Source organism: Cryphonectria parasitica, assembly GCF_011745365.1.
Source record: "Cryphonectria parasitica EP155 unplaced genomic scaffold M406scaffold_2, whole genome shotgun sequence".
Lineage (NCBI taxonomy): Eukaryota > Fungi > Ascomycota > Sordariomycetes > Diaporthales > Cryphonectriaceae > Cryphonectria > Cryphonectria parasitica.
Window position 1 is genome coordinate 3,790,806 of NW_024468910.1, and position 18,868 is coordinate 3,809,673.

Sequence of the window (18,868 nt, forward strand, 5' to 3'; positions counted from 1 at the left end):
CACTCACTCTATTGCCTCTCTTCTTCTGTCTCTTTCAACGCCAGATTCCTCCTGTTCCCTTCCCCTTCCCACCCCCCTTCCTTGTCCCCCTTTTCCCTCTCTGAAGTATATTATGAACCCTCTTACTACCTTGACCCTTTTCTTCTTTACAGCACCGTTCCCTGCCATCTGGGATCAGGAGCCAAGAGACAAGGAAAAACGCCATCTATTCATCCTCCTCCATTCTTGCCTCCCCCCCCCCCTGGTCTATTTCTTTTTATTTTCCTTGGCTCCCCCTCCCCCCCGCCTTCCAGCCCGGGCGGATCTCGTTTAGACGTTACAAGCCCAGTGGCACCGTAGCCCCGAGAAGGCTCTAGAACCGTTTCTGGTATGGTCATCGGGCCCTCGGCCAACCAGAGCTTGTGGACGGGTGGCGGCTCATGCAGAAGCCTACACAAGTAGAGCTGTGAGGCTCGTGTTCGACGGGATCTTTTGTCATAGTATGCATGCACCTCCCTTCAATCCATTGTATTGTGAATGTCACGCGGGCTCTACTGTGTCGTAACGAGTCCCTTCTACCATACATAGTACACAGACCGGAGGCTTCTTTTTCCCTCTTTTTTTCTTCTTTCTTTCTTTCTTTCGGGCATGACCTCATTGGGCAGCATGATCATTTGAGAAAGATTCAAGGAAGCACTGGATTCTCTGTGGGGATTTTTCCTTTCTTTCAATTCCTTCTCTTCCCCAGAGGTGGACCCAGAGAAAAGGATCTGCATTGGAAAATCCGGGAGGAGGATTAAATTTCAATACTACACAGTACCAGTAGAAATCTCATATGCCCAGCCAGCCAGTCAGCTCGGCTCGCCGCCCCTTGTTCCAAGGCGGGCAGACACAAATTCCCACTGTATTGACCTTGTCGATCATAGGGGTAACCTTAAAATTAGTGATATGCTGGGCCGATGGGCACTGGTCAGGGCGCCACTTTTGGTAGGTGTCGGCCAAGCTTGCCCCCAGAAGAAACCTGGGTGGTCCAATCTCCGTCCTGCCGTCCAGCGCAGTCAGTGCTTACCTACCCTTCCCAATATTGAGATGTGGTAGTAATCAAATAATCAAAAAGAGACAAAGAAGAAGAAGCCAGATTGGGTGTCTGTTACTGCTTACTGGGCGTTTATTCCACGACACACTGAAGATATTAAGGGGTAGAGTGGAAAGGAAGAGACAATCATGAGAGAGGTCAGTTGAGGCCCAATCCTCGTCGGCTCCGATGCACCTTTTCTGCCCCCCCCCCCCCCAAACGACCCTCTTTTTTTCCCATCTTCTTCAACACCATGGCATCAACTCATCACCCACAAAATCTCGGACCACTTCCTGGCGGTCCATCCCATCCATTCCCCCAGACTTGTTTCCCCCGGATCCACTGTGACGATGATGTGTTCACTGCACTTGTCCCTCGCTTCGGCTTCTCTCCACTGGCCACTTGTCCCTTGTCCTCCCTCCCCTTCCGTCGTGCGATCCTAGCCAGAACCCGCCTGCCACGTATGTATTATAGGAAGCAGGTTCCCCCAGCTGCAGAAGAAAGGCAAAAAGGAAGAGACATTGACCGACTTTAGAAGAGGGGGGCGTGTGGCCATGACTCTCCTTTGAATGTCATGGGAGTGTGTGTTTTGCGCCCTCTCCTTGCGGATACGAAGGGTACATGAGAATTTGTACTAGAAAGGTGACTTGGACTGATTCACACCCCCCCCCCTTCTTTCTCTTCAGGGGCTTGGAATGGAGGGGGGTCTCGGGGCATAGAGCGGATGGACGCGCCCTTGATTGACTGCTGCTAAAATTGTGACCACACCTGCAGGCAACCTGCAGGCAGGCATATACTATGTACACACCCACACCCACACACACACACTCTCTCTCTCCCTCTCCTTTCTCTCCTTCTCTTTACATAATGTGTGTGTGTGTGTCTCATGCACAAATTCTAGCCAAGATCCTACAATCAAATCCGGTTGGTGCAGTTCGGGCGGGTGCTTGCATTGGCGCTGGTGAAGTACGAGAAACCAAAAACACGAGAGAGGGTCACGTGGGATTTTTGTTTCTCTCTTCCAGCTGCTGCCTGCCACCTGCCGCTGTTTTATACGGTCTGTCTAGGGCTGGCGCTCAGTATATCGTAATCTTCTCGATTCTTCTCTGCTATTGTGTGAATCAGATCGGCGAGGTGCTGGTGCGTCAATTTCACAGTCCTGACGTAGCATCAACGCCGAGGAAGACAAAGGACCTGCAGGCCTTTATGTCGGTGTCACGACAGCTCTGCTTGTTATTCCCAAAGGAAAGATGTTTTCGATTGCTCTCTCTCCCTCACTCTCTCCCAAATCTGCTTATGATATCTCGCAATAACATACAGAATGGGTCCTAGGAACAAGGCCAGGCTACTATGCAACAGTCCATGGGCGGTACAGCACCATCCAGGTCTGTGTCACTTCACAGCATCACCATTTTCAGATACCGCGACGCCCTAACCACATCTACCATGGCACCGTCCCGTCAACATCAGTAAAGGTATTCGTCTCTCCGTCCGGTCCCAAGGTCGCCAGCCGACACGCATTTATTGCGCCATGCTCCGCCGGCAACGAACCCGCGTAAGAATCTAAGCACAGGGAGGATTGTTTAGCATTTACTCTTGTAGTGACATCTCCAGACAAGAGGCATCATGTGCCGGAAGAGGGGTGAAATGCGATTGACGGGTTGGACGTACTCAGGTTTGTCGCACAATGACCGGGGCAGCAGATGTTGATCTTCCAGTCGTCCTTCCCGTCGAACTTTGCTGAGTAGAACAACCCCAGCATGGTCATAGCCGTCTTGGAGAGGGTGTAGGGCCACCACGGAAGCTTTCTGCTCTGCTCGTTGGTGGCTTTGAAGGTTAGGGAACCAATGCTGGAGGACATGAATATGATGCGTTTCGTGAGGGTGGATTTCTCAAGCAGCGGGATAAAGTTCTCCGTGACAACCTGAGTGCCGGCGACGTTTGTGTTGTAGATGTCGAGGTACTCTGCGCGGACACTATTGGGCTTGCCGTCGGCTGCCTTGGGCGCGCTCGATATACCGGCATTGTTGATGAGGACGTCGATATGCCCGTGTTTCCCGCTCACCGTCTGGGCCGCCGCTTCGATGGACTCATCCGAGTTCACGTCCAGTATGAGGGGCTCGACAGACAGGCCCTGGGACGCAAGCTTCTGGGCTGCCTCTTCAATCGCCTCCTTCCTGCGTCCGGCCATGATGATGTGGTAGTCCTTCTGGTCCGTGGCAAGTTTCTTGGAAATCTCAAAACCCAGGCCCTGGTTGGCACCGGTAATGAGCACGATGGTCTTGCCAGTCATTTTGAATTGTCTCTTCACAATTGGTCAATGCGGCTTGCAGATGGGGGGAAAAATGTAGTGAGCGGTAGTGATTTCGTGTTGGGTGTAGAAGTCGTTCTCAAGACGGACTCATCCAGCTATACTTATACACCTGAGCCTCATGGGCTCGTCATGGTTCCCATCAACCTCGCGTCAATGGCCGGGTTTGTTAGGGCAAAGACCGAAACAAAACAGACAGGGACATAGCTACCAGACGAAGTATGGTATATCCGTCTTCAAAACTACCTCGAGACATGACCTCCCAGCCGAAAGCAGTATTTGGTCTGTCTCGTGGACCGTAGGAATTTAAGGCGTTTAGGCCTTAGCTCCGAGGGACGCCAATGCGCTATCATAGTACAGTGGGTGGCCTTGATGCGCTAGCCGTTGGAGAACCCTGGTTGGAGGAAGCTCCTTCGCAGTGGGTCTTGTGGCTTCCCAACAAGTGCCGACAATTGCACGCTCGCTCTTATGACATAACGACCATTCGCTACTTTGTGCTGATAAATCCGTGAGTCGTTGCAATATATGTCGTCCATAGAACACCAAAAACGGGTGCCTAACTGGATGCCAAATTACTCCGTTGTCCGAAAGAAGCAGAGGCTCCCAGTGCGGGCATGCTGGACTTTGCTCAAGGCTGATGAAACTTCGCAGTCCGCACGTTGTCCGAAGGATGCAGCATCGTCGGCACGGACAAGCCAACCTCTGCATGAGGTGCCTCATCTGGAGCCACCTCCCTCTCCCGCTGTATTGTAAGACTGCTGCTCTCGGGCGGTATGATCTGGTCTGGGCCGACATGCTCATAAGCTCACACCAACTCGGCGTTACCAGCGTCGACCAGAGCTTTCGCGTCGGACCATCTCAAGATGAGGATGTCTCCATTCTTTCCATTTAAGCTGCCGTCCTCGTCTGTGCCTTTCCCCACGACCAGACAGTCCCTCAGTAGGCGGATGAACACCGCCGTATCGAGATCTGGCGCATCGATCATGCTAATATTGCCGGCGGTGTCATTGAGGTTCTGCAGGTTCGGTGGGAACGAGGATAAGAACGAGGAGAGATAGTGGTTATGGAGCATAGCCTGGTGGCGGGTCGCGTAGGCAAGCTCCGTCTCGGAGAGGCGCGCGCGCAATGTGGGCGTGGAGAGGTAGTGCAGTGTATGCTTGTCAATCTGTGGTTGTGACATGAAGGTCAGCCTCGCCCTAACACAGACACCGGGCTGTCCAGCCTCTTGTGCACTCTCTCTCAAGTCAAGAGGTGGCCGGCCGGCCTCGAACCGCAGAGGCAAGATTTCAGACATACCTTTGCTATCCTCGCGCGCACATAGCTGCGCACAATGTATTTGTATCGCTCCAGTTCGGTCTGGATCACGATCAAGGCAAAGTTGGTCTTTGGGTCCATGTCGCCGGTCATGTCCTCCACCTTCTCGATCTGGGCCTTAATGCGCTGGTTGATACGCTCGAATAGTCCATCTGCTGGCCACCTACGGGAATCCTCCAAGCGTTCAGTCAGCCTCTACGCTAGTCTCGTGCAGATTTTGACGGCAATAAAAGCAGCAGGGGGAGGAGGAAGATGCGCACTCTAGAAGCTCCGGAGCGCATCGCTCAGCAACCCAAGCACGCGTGAGGGCCTGCAAGTCGCGGATCTCGTGGGGTACCGTGTCGAAGCTGGGGTCGACCTCACGAAGGATGTCATCGATATCCATGGCGACTGCTGTTTCTAAAGTTGAACAGTCAGGGCTTTCCTATGCCTATACAGCCGTGTAGCGATGACAATTGAAGAGAGGCGAGATTCCTGTTTCCGTCTGAATTCCAAAAATGAAGTTTTGGCGCGTCGCGACTACCACGACGAAAGCCGTAGTGAGGGGTTGTGGGGCCTTGTCTCTGAGCAGGGGGCTGCCCTGGCAAGCTGACACTGGCACCGGGGTACTATGTACATCATACTAATCCAGTAGTACATGTATTACTACTAGCATGTTCTATTAGAGCGTGCTTGTAATTGACGGCTTACATATATTACTCCTAGGCAACTTGAGTAGTTGCACAAATAGCTTTTGAACACTCAAGTAAATTTTGCTGTGGTGCTGCGCCTTCATACTATTCAGTTTCTCCAATGTGTCAGTATACTTACAGCCTGTACAATAACTGTGACTATTTTCTAGTGTAACATTGAAGACTCCCTCCACTGCTCAGCGGTTCACTTGTGCTATGATGTGCTCTAGCCTAGACTCAGGATCGCAGGATCATTACTACGTAATAAACCAGGAGGACTTACTGCCCCCATTGACCATGTGTTCGTGATTACATCTCTTGTAATTAAAACCCCTGAGGACGTTTGTAAATGGGGTCTCTCTCTACAGCAGCATCAGAAGTGTGGGATCCATGAGTGGCATCAGCACTGGAACACAGCCATCCGTCCGGCCTATCTTGCACTGTACATCTCGTAATTAACTTGGGAGTTGATTAGATCAAGACCCGAGCTCATTGAACATGGGTTATTTGCCCTAGTCTGAGCACTTACATTCCCCCCTTAGCTAGTACACGAAAATATATTGAGTCATCGTTTCTTTTACTTCTACAGTAATGCGTACATAGTTTCAAGATGCTTTGATCGGTCTAAGCTGGTTGTCTTCCGACCCACAGCCAACTACGTGGCACTAGACTTGATCTTGTGTCAAGAAAGAGAAGAAATTGAGAAGAAACTAAAAACAAGACGAGACATATAGTGTATACTAATTTTGTATAAATATCACCCTGCATTAATCGAGTTTCTCCTCTCAAGAGAATCCACGTCCGACTTTTTCTTTGCGGCGCAGATCAGACTCTGAGAATCTTTAATGACAGCACAGAATCTTTTGTTACAGTAATTACTCTCTTGGATTCGAAGACCATACATCTGTGTCTAAGACAAATTCACCATACTCACCATGGGTTCAACGTCCACATCGATCATCTGGTGGCCATACCTGACCACTGTTTATTATACAGAGCCCACGAGGACCCCAGTCCCCGCGGCTTCGTCCTGGACCACCATCGGCTTGACCTCGTCGCCATCCCCAACCTCAGTCTCTTCCACCTCTTCCATGTCAAGTCTCTCCTTTGCCTCCTCTCCCCTTTCTTCGTCGTCTTCTTCTCTGGCGACCATGCCCCTTCCGAGCTCCAGTCCGATGCCAGCCCAAGATACCACAACGGCAGTCGCTCAGCAGCAGCCTGGACCGAAGCTCAGCAAGATGGAGATTATCTGGATAGGCGCGACTTCAGGTTTTGTGGTCATGTAAGTAGTCCTACTACATTATCTTCAACCTCTCTTTTCTTGAAATTCAACTGACCATATGTCAATTCTGCCTTTTCAAGAGTTGCGATCTTCCTGATAATCTTTTGGGTCTTCATCCGCCGCCGCTCTCGTCGAATACAAGTTCCAGACGGGCCTCAAAACCCAACCATGTGGACTAGGCCCTTCAGACCTTTCAGCCGGAGCCAGAACCAGAGAAGACCCAGAATGTGGGCTGACCTCCCCATCTCTGAGCCCCGGCGCCTAGGGCAGTCATCTAGGGCGCTTCTCCCGTGGGGTGCGAATGGAGAGCACCGCAAAACACCTGTCATTACCGTCCAGCCTGCCCGGCGCCAGCGACAAGTCGTCGATATCGGCTTCTACTCGGGCGCCGGTGTCGACCACGTTCAGACGCAGATGAGCCAGAATCAGCACGCCGACGTGGGCTTTTACTCTGGCGAGGCGATCGACCAGGTGCAGCAGAATGAGCAGCCCCAGCCCCAGCCCCAGCCCCAGCCCGCCGGCGGAAACAGAGGCTATGACCTCTTCATCGGAGCAAGGAACCAACTCCGGCTCAACGCGGCCGTGAACCTGTTTCACCGAGCGACAGAGGAACTCGGGGAACACGTTGCGGCTCAAGCAAATCCTCCACGGTCCCCCACGCCATCTGACCATGGCAGCCTGGAAGGAGGCGCCAGCCTGAGGCGCTTCAAGAGCATTCGGCAGTACGTCTGCAGCTATGTACCACGGGTCTCCAGCAGCACACCGCAGAGTCGGAGTTCCACGTCTCTGGTCGCCGCCATCTCCACCACAGAACAACAACAAGAAGACGGCGCCGAGCTGCACTCCGAAGGCCCAGACGCTACCATCGTCGAGAACAGCGACGGGTTGTCTTCGCGCCCCTGGGACTCGTCCGAGTATGCGGGCAGCATCAGCTCGCTGACCGATGTCGCGCCTGCGTCCGCGGTGATGGCTGTCAGGAGGAACGCCATGTCTGCTGTGATTGTCAACATTGGCGGTCGATCGTCGGCGCAGCGTCGACCAGTCCGAGTCTAGGTAGTCAAGTCGTTGAGCATTATAGCCATGAAAGGGCTGTAAGTTTTTCTTCCATCTTGAGGTGTGGGTGGGTGGATTTGCATTCTCTTGGGTACAGTTGGTTCGTCATTATATGCCTTGCATTACTGTACATAATTATTATGAAGTTTCGGGCAATTAAGATCGGGTGGGTTTGGCATCGTACTGTTCTGGTGTTCAAATGGTCGAGATGTCGATATTCGAGTTTCAAAAAGCAGAGAGGTATTGGCATTGTGAAGAGCGTCACGAGGTTATTGACATAGCATGATTTGTGGTTCTCGGATGGAAACATGCCGTGATGCTTATTCAAGTACGCTTGGAATATTGTCTGCCAAGCAACGATGCTCTAGTCATTCATGAGAAAGAATAAAGTACATAATTATCTTGTTTCGTATGAAAGCACAACTTCCACGCGTACTCATCTGCTGCAGACATGTCGAAACAAGGTGAAATCATGCCGTCTTGTATACCTCTATATCTATTCTTGCATGTGAGCACCTTATCATCCACTTCTGTGCTGGATCAAATCCTCTGCGAGTCTGGCCACTCTCCGCGCATGTACTGGTTAGGCCACTTGACCTGGACCCCGAGGTGCCGAGCCGCCCTCAACACAAACTCAGGCTCCCTGAGGAACTGCCTCGCGATGATGACCACGTCCGCCTTGGCATTGTCCTCATGCACCTCGGCCGAGGTGCCCAGCGAGTGCTTGCAATCACCCATTTCCGGGTCCTCGCCAACAACATACGAGCAGGTATTCTGCACGATGTCCCGGGCCATCTCGGCGTCGGTGATCATGCCCACGGCACCAATGAGCATCTTGTCCTTGCCGGCCTTCTTGAGGCTGGCTCGGATCTCGCCGGCCAGGTTGACCTGGTAATACGGGTGGATCTGGATCTTCTGGTCGACGGCGTTTCCGCCAGACGAGACGTCTAGGAGGTCGACGCCCAGGTCGGGGAGCACGTGGGCCAGCTGGATGCTCTGGGGCAGGTCCCAGGTCTCCTTTCCGCTCCACTCCATCCACTCGGTGGCTGAGATTCGGACAAAAAGGGGCATGGTGTCTGGGATAGCAGCCCGGACGGCCTTGATGACCTCGATCAAGAAACGAATGCGGTTCTCAAAGCTGCCGCCGTACTCATCGGTCCGTTGCTGGAACAAGTAAGGATTTTATTAGCAGACAGAATCTCTCAAACTGATTATAGCATCAAAGTGAACCAAAAAAAAAAAAAAAAAAGAAGAATAGAAAACGAAGTTGAAAGTACTCACATTACTAAGAGGCGACATGAAGGCAGTCTGAAGATAGCCATGCGCCCCATGGATCTCAATCACATCAAAACCTGCCTCCACAGCCCTCTTAGCCGCAGCGCCAAACGCCTCCACCGTCTCCCGGATCTGCTCGACCGTCATCTCCTTCACCTGCGGATACGTGTGCGAGAAGGGAATCGCGCTGGGCCCCCACACATTGTCAGGCCAGCCGCCCACGTCCTCACCCGCGACGTGAGGCTTGCCCCTCTGGCCATGCCACGGCGCCAGCGTGCTCGCCTTGCGCCCTGCATGGCTCAGCTGGATGCCGGCCTTGTGGCCCTGCGAGTGGATAAAATCCGTGATGCGCCGCAGCGGTGCAATCTGGCTGTCCTTCCACAGGCCCGAGTCCTCGGGCGAGATGCGCCCGTTCGGCAGGACCGCCGTGGCCTCGACAATGGTGAGGGCGGCGCCGCGTGCGCTGAGGGTGCCCAGGTGCACGAGGTGCCAGTCGGTCAGGTGGCCGTCATCGGCCGAGTACTGGCACATGGGCGACACCACGAAGCGGTTGGCGAGGGTGACGCTGCGGATGGTGAGAGGCTGGAAGAGGGTGGGGATCTTGTGCGGATCTTGTGGGTCCAGCGCCGTGGCTGTTCCCGCGGGAGGCTCCTGAGCGGGTGTGTAGAAGGGGACGCCCTGCGCAGGCTTGCTTGCCGTTGGTTTGGTGAGAGGAGTACTCATCTTGGTGACGCTGGGGGAAGAATGATAATAGTAAACTTGTTGGAAATCATAAATGGTCTTTTGGTGAATAATACTGAATGAATCACTTGGTAGTAGAAGACCGGTGCATGCTCGTTAGGTTCAGGTGTTCACTCACTCCCCAGACGTCCTTTTATAAGATTGTTGACCATGTCTAGACAATGCGGAGATCGCCTCACAGAGGCACTTACTTCGTCATGATGTCTGCAATGTAACTGGGAGCTTAGTAATGACTATGCACTGCATGCATTAAGCCGCATCGCTGCTTGTATTAGTGAGCGGGTAGGCGGGAGGTTTTCCCGCTCCTGTTGTGTTGAGACGTCTGCTGTTGGTCGTCGCTGTCAATCATATTCCGACTTCCCAATGTCGTTCAAGATGCCATCTGAGGGAATATTCAATGCAACAAAAGTAGGTCTTGTTGACTAAGCTTGCTCGAGACGACACACAGTTTGATTAGATTGTTTAGAGCCTATGACTAAGTAATTACCTGCTTCGTGTTTTTAGCATCTTTTTCTGTTTCTCTCTCTCTCTCTCTCTCTCTCTCTCTCTCTCTCTCTCTCTCTTGATATTACATTTGGGGGAATTACTCACTATGCATACTTCTCATCGCCAAGACGCATCATGTTTGATTGCCAGTCAAGGCGCCCACCCCTTCACTTTTCTTTATATGAAAGCTCTAAACAACCTAGTGGAACCTTTGGATTTCTATCAAGAATCAACAAGATGGGTCTCACAGTTTATCTCCCTTTATCTTATTAATGTCATTGCAGCCCACAATTTCCGTGGCTCGGCTGGAGAACGCGTTAGCAGCAATTACGCAGGCATGGATTGGGGGCTGGAATTGCGCAGGGGAGTCAGTACGAGAGGGGGCATGAAAACACTCGTCAAGACCGCGTTGTGTATGACGATTGGTCCTCGCGCCTCAGCATTGAGGATTGTTCATTGTGAGACCGTTATCGAAAAACCCCAAATGCCATAAGCAACAAAGACTGCAGTTTATCAGCCTGCGTAATCACTTTTGCACAGTCTCAAGAGAGAGACTCCTCGGATGGACGGCTGACAGTGTAGTTTTCAAGACGCAGGGTCATGCATGTTTATTCTTTTTATGAACATCCGCTCTGGACATGGCACATCAAACCTATTTCAAGGACAGGGCCCAGCATTCTCGAGCTATGCTGAAAGAGCAACTGCCGGACACATTCATACCATGGTACATAACAGTTGGTGAATTTAACATGCTGTCATATACGGGCGGTGAACTAGTTCCTGAGTCGTGCTCAGGCTTTTGTTAATCTCCCGTTGGCTGTGCTCGTTGCAAGGACTGACTGGGGTTTATAGAACACGGACCTAAGACAGGCAGTGGGTGATATACTTTTACCCGAAGGAACCAAATCCACTTCTCCGCGATGATTGATCATGCGTTTCGGCCTGCGACGCAACTCCAATGATCTTCCCTCAGATGCACTGTAGCATTACTATGGTTAGATGGGTAATATTGGTCATCCCAGGCAGGTTCTGTAGAGCTTCTTTCGCAGCGACCTACTAGTATTTGAGTGACAAGATACCATCGAGGAGGTACAAGTGCACTCAAGACGCACGGCCACAAAGTACGCGACTAGTTTTTTCAGTACGAAACCATAGTACATTGTACAATAAACTGTACAATAAAATGTACTATAGACTATACTATATAAACTGTATCATAATACTATGTAGGTAAACACAGATGACCCCACTATGCACTTAAGTCTTCGCCACCCAGTGACAGCTAGAACAAAATGGAGTCAAGGACCTCACTCTATAAAGATTTCCCATGTATAATCTTTTCAGTGCTGTTCGAGCCTCTGCCGATATCTCTTCGCAAGCTCACCCCACTTTCCAGTCAGCCTCCTCAGGGGGTACACCGGACTTTTTTTTCCTGTTGGCAGCGCGCGGAGCTGCATTTCCCCCCCGTTTCAAGTGCCCTGATAATAGCGGACCCCAGTAGCACAAAACCCTAGAACGGAAACGAGTCGCGATATGACGGTTTATTGGAAAATAAGATTTCTTTGGCGACATGGATAAAGCGGATTATAAGCGAGGATTGAAACGATGGGATTTGCAAAAGACTCCGCCATGTGGTCGGGAACTAAACCGGTGGAGCAGCAGATGGGAGAGAAAAAGAGATCTCGAAGCTTGCTTTATACCTAAATCGGACCAACCGCCCCTGCTTCCTATCGCTTCAACCTGGTTGAAGACCTGGTGCCCTTGTGGATATGAGCCTCGACGATCCATCTTCTTTGACGAGAGCTAAAGCCCCCTCAGCGCAGATGCCCGCCTGCTGGGTCACCTCCTGGATCATTCATTGCAACGGTTGCAGGGTGGGGCTCAACACATCGGTTCGAGAAACAAAAGATCTGATGGCCCAGCTCTCCCTGACGGGAGGGATGTCTGTTTCGTAGTTCTACGTAAGGCTATCATGAACCTTTGAATGTGCACTTGCTGGCCAGGATGCGTTTTTGAACCCAAATCCCCCTTTACAGAGACGTTCCGTCTGGTGAGCAGGCCGGTTCCAAGTTATATTCCTCAGCCTCAGGCTTCTTTCTTTGGGCGTGGACGCCATTCCAGTTCTCAGCCGACGAATTTCCATTACGATAATCCAGAAGACGGGAGTGAAAACATCACATCTGGCAATTATGACTGGATCTCTGTTTGCGTCCATAGGGACCGTCGACAACCTCGATGCTCCGACGCCGTTTTTCAACCATCCGGCGGCCATGTATGGGGTCGCTATTGGATGTTTGGTATGTTTTGTTTTATTTATTCCACTTCTTGGACCCAGGTTTCGGCGTGGCGGCAATGCTGACCAACCTTATAGGCACTCATGACAATCTGTACGGGCCTTCGGTTATATGTCAGATTCTTCGTGACATGCTGTCCTGGTATTGATGACGCTTTCATCATCATGCTTTTTGTATGTCAAATGGTCGCATGTGCTCTGGCGGGCACATCAACTCAGCATCTGCGGCTTGCTAACCAAGATGAACAGCTATCAACATGGGTGGCGACGGTTGGCTCGCTTGTTTGTAAGTTTCTGTCGCGCATGGTTTCTGGCCTTCTGCGCAATATTTACTGACTGCTACTGAAGTGGTGAATGCCGGACTGGGCAAACATCTCGTGCTTCTCGGCGACGATGGTATCGTAAGATTTAGCCAGGTGTTCTGGTGGGCAAATGGCACATACAACATGTCAGTCCTGTCCTCGTACTCGTGCATTAACGGCACATTCAAGTATCCCCATTCTCGATACATCATTCGATCAGCATCTAGTCTTAGTGGATATGGGACCTGTCGCTTGTGCTGACCAACAACAAAACAGGGCTCTCACATTCGTCAAACTGTCTCTGCTTACACAATACCTCCGGCTGTTCCAAGAGCACGCTCATCTGGCGCTGATGGACAGACGTAGGCATCTCACCATCGGACTCATCATAGCGGCCGCGCTCTGGGGACTTACCTACAGTTTCCTGGCCTGGGTGCCATGCATTCCCATCTCGGGCCTCTGGAACTCAACCGAGACTGCCGTGCGGTATGCATATGGGTCACAAGACATCGATGTGTTTGTGGGAACGTACATCTCGCATGCAACTCTGAACATGACTCTGGACATTGCTGTGCTCTCTATTCCCTTGTCCACATGGGGAATGGGGAAGGAGGAAGGAGTGGACAAGAAATCGCGCGTGGCACTTATCGGGCTCTATGTGGTGGGAGCAGTGTAAGTTGTCACTTATCCAACGCCACTGACAAGTCTTCTTTCTTTCCCTCACTTCCACTCAGAGGAAGACGGGGGGCCTAAATATATTTGCTGACAAGGTCTTCCAGAGTCCTGGCATGCTCCATCGTCCGTTTTGGCGTCGTTGTCAACAACAGAGCCTCCACGAAACCCGAGTTCGACCCGAGCTTTTACGGAGCCACATCGATCGGCCTATCCATCATCGAAATCAACGTCGCGACGATCGTGGCGGCCCTGCCGGTCTTCTGGCCGCACCTGCGGGAGAACCTCGACAAGATTCTCATCACACGGGAGGTGGAAATCAGGGTGACCAGCGGCTCGGGCTTTGACCAGCTCTACAACGACAACGGAACCTCGAAGCGCAAGTCCCAGTGGCCGACGAATTTCACCAAGACCCCCTCGGCCACGACAGAAGTGGTTGCGTTGGGGACTCTCAAGTCGAACAAAAGCGGTGGTCAGGGTACAGACAATGATCAGGGCGATTTCAACATCAGTGGATCAAAAGGCGGAGCAACCAACAGCAAGTCTCATACTAGGCTCAAGAGCTCTCTCAGCGTGTCCAGTATGAGCAAGGAAATTCTCATACAGAAGCATTGACCTTTTATTTTCCTTCGTTGTACGGTGTACCGCTGTTTGCTATGTGGCAGGGACGCGCAATGGTCATGCTCATCCTCGAGCATGCTATGGCTGGCCCGTTCAAATCAGGGCTAAAATAAAATTAGGAGCGATGAGACGCAGACTCAGTGTCAAGTGTTTTCCTCGATTGTATCGCTAGTCTCTACATACAAAAGTACTGTGTAATAGCCAATCTGTGTACTGCCGATGGCCTTCTTGAGCAATTATCCTCTTCGCCGAATCAGAAAGATCAAGACCGTGTCTGCTGGTTTACAAGACACGCTATTGCATCACAGTGAAGGTGCAGCCTCTTCCGAGTCAACTGCAACTGGATACCGGCTTCCTGAGCTCGCAGTCTGCTTTTTATTCATTTAGGTAGAACGTGCACGATTCTATTGAAGATTTAGCAATTATGCCGAACTATGTGGGATACTAGAGCATTGCCCAATCGGGCTACTGTGGGTCCAGGCGTATAAGTCCATTGGTCCATCCCGACCTGACAACGGGCGGGGTCTCAACACAATAGTGAGAGGAGCCTTCTGCGAGACAAATAGAATGGTATCGCCAGAAAAATATTGGAGGGATTACATACAGGCTGGATGTGACGCGTCAGTCTACTGTCGCCCTGGTGTCGTACCTAGGTACATCCTGTGTGAGTCCGACCTACGCAGCTACATAGGCCACAGCCATTTCCAGTCAGTTGGGAGTGGTCACTCCTTTTAGCTGTCGCATACATTCCCTGATCGTGGACTACCAAGCTGAGATGTTGAAAAAGAGCTCATTCTCAGCACGTAACAATTACGACGGCCAGACAAATCTGTACCAGGGTCTTCGAATTGATTGACGAGAAAGACGCTCACTTGACCCCGCATAGGACTACTAGCACATATGCTCAACTGCGCAGTTGGCGCTCCAAATGTCAGCCACTCATCTGCCAAGAACCGCACCCTGACCGAGGCCCAGACCAGGCATAGCCAACAACGAACACACCAGCAAGGCTAAGCGAAGTCCGACATGGGCAGCTATTACCAACATACAGCGAGTAGATGTTTATTATAGCGATTTGTACATGTCATTAGGTTGCTTAGGCTCTTGTTGAAGACCACAGGCATGATGCTAGATCCGCGATATGGGGGGTGGAGGAGGAGGCGTATGTCAGGATGGTAAGCAGCATAGCACCCCACTGCAAACTAGTTTGCTGTTTATTGGTCAGTAATAAGACTGCGCAATGTCATTAGCACCGGGGGGGGGGGGAGTCAATCAAAAGAGACCAGTCGAAGGGTCGGTTCCAGCCTCATCTTGGCTCCGAACCTTTCCTTGGCAGCACATGAGCCCGAATGCCACTGGGGCTCAAGGTGTTGCCTCCAGGCACCTTCTTCATGCAATGAGTTAGCTTGAACTGCTTCAAATATGTGATAGTGCATGATTCAGTCACGTAAGATGAGTAGCGCGGCCTTGGCTTTCTGTCGTTCACATTTTCTGCAGGTGAGAAATTAAGGTTGTTGTTTGACAGGGCAGCTACGACGCGAGGGCAAAGTACGAGGAACCGCCTCTGTGCATGAGGCTGAGAAACGCGGAGAAGCCATCGCTAGACCAATGAAAATGAAAAGACTCTGACCACACGTGATGATTCTCCGTTTTGTGTACCAAATGTAGCCTATGGCCGACGAAGGAAGGCCGACTTCCGGGACTAGTTGTGTCGGGCAAGGGTTTTACTAGTCACTCGAAGTGATTTTACGAATCTGTGATGTATCTATGAGCTTTCGGTGGAAGAAATCATACAAGGAAAGTACGACTTTAAGGGAAATTGTGCACACAGCTTGCTTAAGTATACAATTTTACGCAAAACGTACAATACGTGTCGGAGTGATGATACCTTCGCTTGTGATCCTGGAGATTCCACTTCGATATTTCTGGGAAACACTCATAGGGCCTAGCTTGTCTTCTGGGACTGAGCATCACCTGTTGACCTCATCATCGTGAAAGAATTCTAGGGAAAAACCAAGTCACGTTGATCCTTCCGACCATGCTCTATAAAGCAAAGAGGAGCAGGGCCATGCAAGTTATCGGCATCAACACATTGAAGCAGAGCGACAATGACCGACTCCCGGGAGAATTTTCAGGCCGTTTTGATACTATCACGCGTAAGACGTACATAGGACTAGGGCTGTAGTCCAATTCATATCCCATGAGGCTAGCCACGAACCCTTTGAGGTGCACACCGGTCCGAAATTGAGGTGGGCAGCATACAAGCATCCTATGAGATCTCGTTGGTCTACAACATTCAATAGCTCACTTTATACAGAGCGCAAGGATTGAGATTGTGATATTGTGAGGTAATGAAAACAGAAAAGTATTCATGGGCTACGTTCTGTGCAAAAGCAGCCCCAGAGCTTGACCCAAACTTACATATAAACCATGGACCCGTCCCACCTCAAGTGTAGAGAAGGTGTAACCCGAAATCCAGCCCAGGACCTTCGTCCAGACGGAGACAATTTCCAACCTCTCTTCCAAAAAAGCAACACCACACTAGCACAAAATGCACTCCTCCTACCTCATTCTCTCCTTGCTCCCTCTCACGACCTTGGCCACGATCGACGGCCACTGTTCCGGCACAGCGACGGGCGAGTACCTCGAGTACGGAATATGCATCTCCACAGCCACCTGCAGTGACTACGGCGGCTCCTATATCACTGGGGGCTGTCCCAATGACCCGAACAATATCAAGTGCTGTGTGGTCGGCCTTGAGAAATCAGCGTCAACTGATCCTTGTGGCGGCTCCTCCTACTGCTCCTGGAATAATCTTGGCTGTGCTGGGACTTATAAACCTGGTCAGATGGCCCCCCCACCCCCCCCCCCAATACACACCAGAAAGTCATTATTTTCATGTTCTGACAGCAAACTTGTTCAGGTTATTGCCCTGGCGGAAAGACCTATGAGTGTTGCTACGACTGAGGGGTGGTGATGTGTTTATTCTATACAATCAGGTCGCACAGCTTGAAGAACAGATTGTGGAGCAAATACTCGAGCCGATGGGAGAGGGAGATCAGATGAGATCACCAGAAAACGCTATCGCAAGCTTTTGTTTCTTTGCAAGACAATTTAAAGTCAACTGCTGGCACCTGTATGAACAGCATCACCATTTCAAGTAATTATGTTCTACTCGAGCCTGAAGAAAGGAGCACCTCCTTTATACTCAACTTTGAGCAACTTCTGCGCATTCTTATACGCAATCATGGCAAATTGCTCTTCGTCCACCAGCCCACTCTCCTGCAGGCTCCGCATAAAAGCCAAGCCCTTCTCGTTCGAGGTGAAGGGGTAATCCACACTATACAGTATGTGATCAATCTTGGTATTCCTCAAGATGGTCGCCAATGGGTCCAGACTCCAGACGCCACTCGTAGTAATCCAGATATTCTCAGCATACACGGCCTTGAAGTTCCTCTGCCGGTCCTTGAAGCCACCCAGCGTCTCGCTCCAGGCCACACGGTCGACAAACATGGGCAGGGACGAGCCAAAGTGGCCCACGATCACCTTGAGCCGCGGGAACCTGTCAAACACCCCCGCGGCGAAGAGGCGCAGGACGTGCGTCGCGACCTCGGCGTGCCAGCCGTATGCGAACGTCCCCAGCAGGGTGCTGTCTGTAGCCGAGAAGCTGCCTGTGTATAGGACGTCTTTCATGGCCTGACTCGGCTCCGCCGGGTGCAGGTAGACGGGGACGTCGAGTGCCTCGGCCGCGGCCCAGAGTTGATCGTACGCGGGGCCGTCGTAGAAGGTGCCGTAGGCGTGGTTTCCAACCAGAGTCCCGACGAATTCCAGTTCCTGCACACACCGCGTCAGCTCGGCGGCGATGGCCTCGGGCGTGGCCATCGGCAGGGTGGCGAAGCCCGAGAAGCGATCTGGGTGTGCCCTGCACGCCTCGGCGAGCTGGTCGTTGACGGCGCTGGCCTGCTGCAGCGTGAGGACCATGGGGACGTGAGAGACGACCTGCCGCACGACGTTGTTGTCGTCCATACTTTGCAGCCGGAGGGGGCCGACATCCGGGAGGCGACGGAGGGCATCGGCGAAGAAGTTCTCCCCTATGCCGGATGCTTCCTTGGTATAGGACGTAACGCGGGCAAAGTGCTCCTCGAGAGAGATGAAGGGTGGTAACATTTTCTTTTTGCTTTCGAGAGAAGTGCGGGCGAAAAGCTGGTGCGACAGAGGGAAGCAGATGATGGTTCGTATTGCTATCTGTTAGCGATCAACGACGATCGAGAGAGTGTGAGTGTTCAAGATTAGATGACCAGAGTGGCCTCCATCATTACCGTCCGCCTCGTTCCTTGTTATATTCCATCACCTCTTCATAACAAGCAATACACATACTCAAGGTGGGTTGCGTACAAGCAATTAACCTGACAGTTTTCACGGCTTGCCCTCGGAACGTTCTCGGCAGGTTATCGGCGCCAGCAGAGCCGCCGAGACAGCTCAAGATACGGATGGCGAAGGCCGACCGGGATTACAGCCAGCCGTACAACAAGGATCCACTACTGTAGTTAATACAATGGTTAAAGTACTGTCTGTGGTCGCATCTGCTCCAAAGTCCCTGCATCGCCCACACTCCTGACTGGCCCGAACCAATCTCGGGGGTACGGCACAGCAGTGAGGAGAACCTGGCCGATAACTTCCAAGCTTTTCGTCATTGGCCACGAGAGCCTGTGCCTTGATAGGTCGCGGGGAAGAAGATTGGGGTTGCTTTATTTCCGTCAGGAGAGGGGAGAGAAAGAATAAAGAGAGCAGAG

The 18,868-nt window shown here is 51.7% G+C and overlaps 7 protein-coding genes across 7 annotated transcripts; 3 read left to right on the top strand and 4 right to left on the bottom strand.

Moving 5' to 3' along the window:
• Positions 1–2,292: 2,292 nt before the first annotated feature.
• M406DRAFT_321097 (NAD(P)-binding protein) lies at positions 2,293–3,392 on the bottom strand. Its single transcript, XM_040919470.1, has 2 exons — positions 2,726–3,392; positions 2,293–2,617 (listed from the first exon to the last, which is right to left on the bottom strand). The coding sequence occupies exons 1-2, from the start codon at positions 3,345–3,347 to the stop codon at positions 2,496–2,498; spliced, it is 744 nt and encodes a 247-aa protein (XP_040779935.1). The 5' UTR covers positions 3,348–3,392; the 3' UTR covers positions 2,293–2,495.
• A 778-nt stretch (positions 3,393–4,170) lies between these two features.
• On the bottom strand, positions 4,171–5,064 carry M406DRAFT_250254 (GINS complex, Sld5 component; the record flags this gene model as incomplete). The annotated part of the gene is made up of 3 exons (XM_040916684.1): positions 4,171–4,530; positions 4,662–4,842; positions 4,940–5,064. The coding sequence occupies 3 exons, from the start codon at positions 5,062–5,064 to the stop codon at positions 4,171–4,173; spliced, it is 666 nt and encodes a 221-aa protein (XP_040779936.1).
• Positions 5,065–6,285: 1,221 nt separating this feature from the next.
• Positions 6,286–7,685, top strand: M406DRAFT_71935 (uncharacterized protein; the record flags this gene model as incomplete). Its single annotated transcript, XM_040925510.1, has 2 exons — positions 6,286–6,632; positions 6,821–7,685. The coding sequence occupies 2 exons, from the start codon at positions 6,286–6,288 to the stop codon at positions 7,683–7,685; spliced, it is 1,212 nt and encodes a 403-aa protein (XP_040779937.1).
• A 325-nt stretch (positions 7,686–8,010) lies between these two features.
• M406DRAFT_287043 (FMN-linked oxidoreductase) lies at positions 8,011–9,683 on the bottom strand (the record flags this gene model as incomplete). Its single annotated transcript, XM_040918707.1, has 2 exons — positions 8,011–8,849; positions 8,967–9,683. The coding sequence occupies 2 exons, from the start codon at positions 9,681–9,683 to the stop codon at positions 8,226–8,228; spliced, it is 1,341 nt and encodes a 446-aa protein (XP_040779938.1). The 3' UTR covers positions 8,011–8,225.
• Positions 9,684–12,376: 2,693 nt separating this feature from the next.
• Positions 12,377–14,069, top strand: M406DRAFT_327386 (uncharacterized protein; the record flags this gene model as incomplete). The annotated part of the gene is made up of 6 exons (XM_040920198.1): positions 12,377–12,484; positions 12,559–12,654; positions 12,730–12,766; positions 12,829–12,928; positions 13,059–13,454; positions 13,562–14,069. The coding sequence occupies 6 exons, from the start codon at positions 12,377–12,379 to the stop codon at positions 14,067–14,069; spliced, it is 1,245 nt and encodes a 414-aa protein (XP_040779939.1).
• A 2,575-nt stretch (positions 14,070–16,644) lies between these two features.
• Positions 16,645–17,033, top strand: M406DRAFT_243966 (uncharacterized protein; the record flags this gene model as incomplete). Its single annotated transcript, XM_040916240.1, has 2 exons — positions 16,645–16,975; positions 16,999–17,033. Coding segments are annotated over 2 exons (366 nt in total), but the record flags the coding sequence as incomplete, so codon positions are not given.
• A 176-nt stretch (positions 17,034–17,209) lies between these two features.
• On the bottom strand, positions 17,210–18,386 carry M406DRAFT_321099 (amidohydrolase 2). The gene has a single exon (XM_040919471.1). The coding sequence runs from the start codon at positions 18,240–18,242 to the stop codon at positions 17,247–17,249; it is 996 nt and encodes a 331-aa protein (XP_040779941.1). The 5' UTR covers positions 18,243–18,386; the 3' UTR covers positions 17,210–17,246.
• Between the last annotated feature and the right edge of the window lie 482 nt (positions 18,387–18,868).

Coding starts and splice junctions, on each gene's coding strand:
- M406DRAFT_321097 (XM_040919470.1), bottom strand. CDS start 3,347: ATGACTGGCAAGACCATCGTGCTCATTACCGGTGCCAACCAGGGCCTG. Junction 2,618..2,725: donor TCATTGTGCGACAAACCTGA/GTACGTCCAACC, acceptor CCCTGTGCTTAG/ATTCTTACGCGGGTTCGTTG.
- M406DRAFT_321099 (XM_040919471.1), bottom strand. CDS start 18,242: ATGTTACCACCCTTCATCTCTCTCGAGGAGCACTTTGCCCGCGTTACG.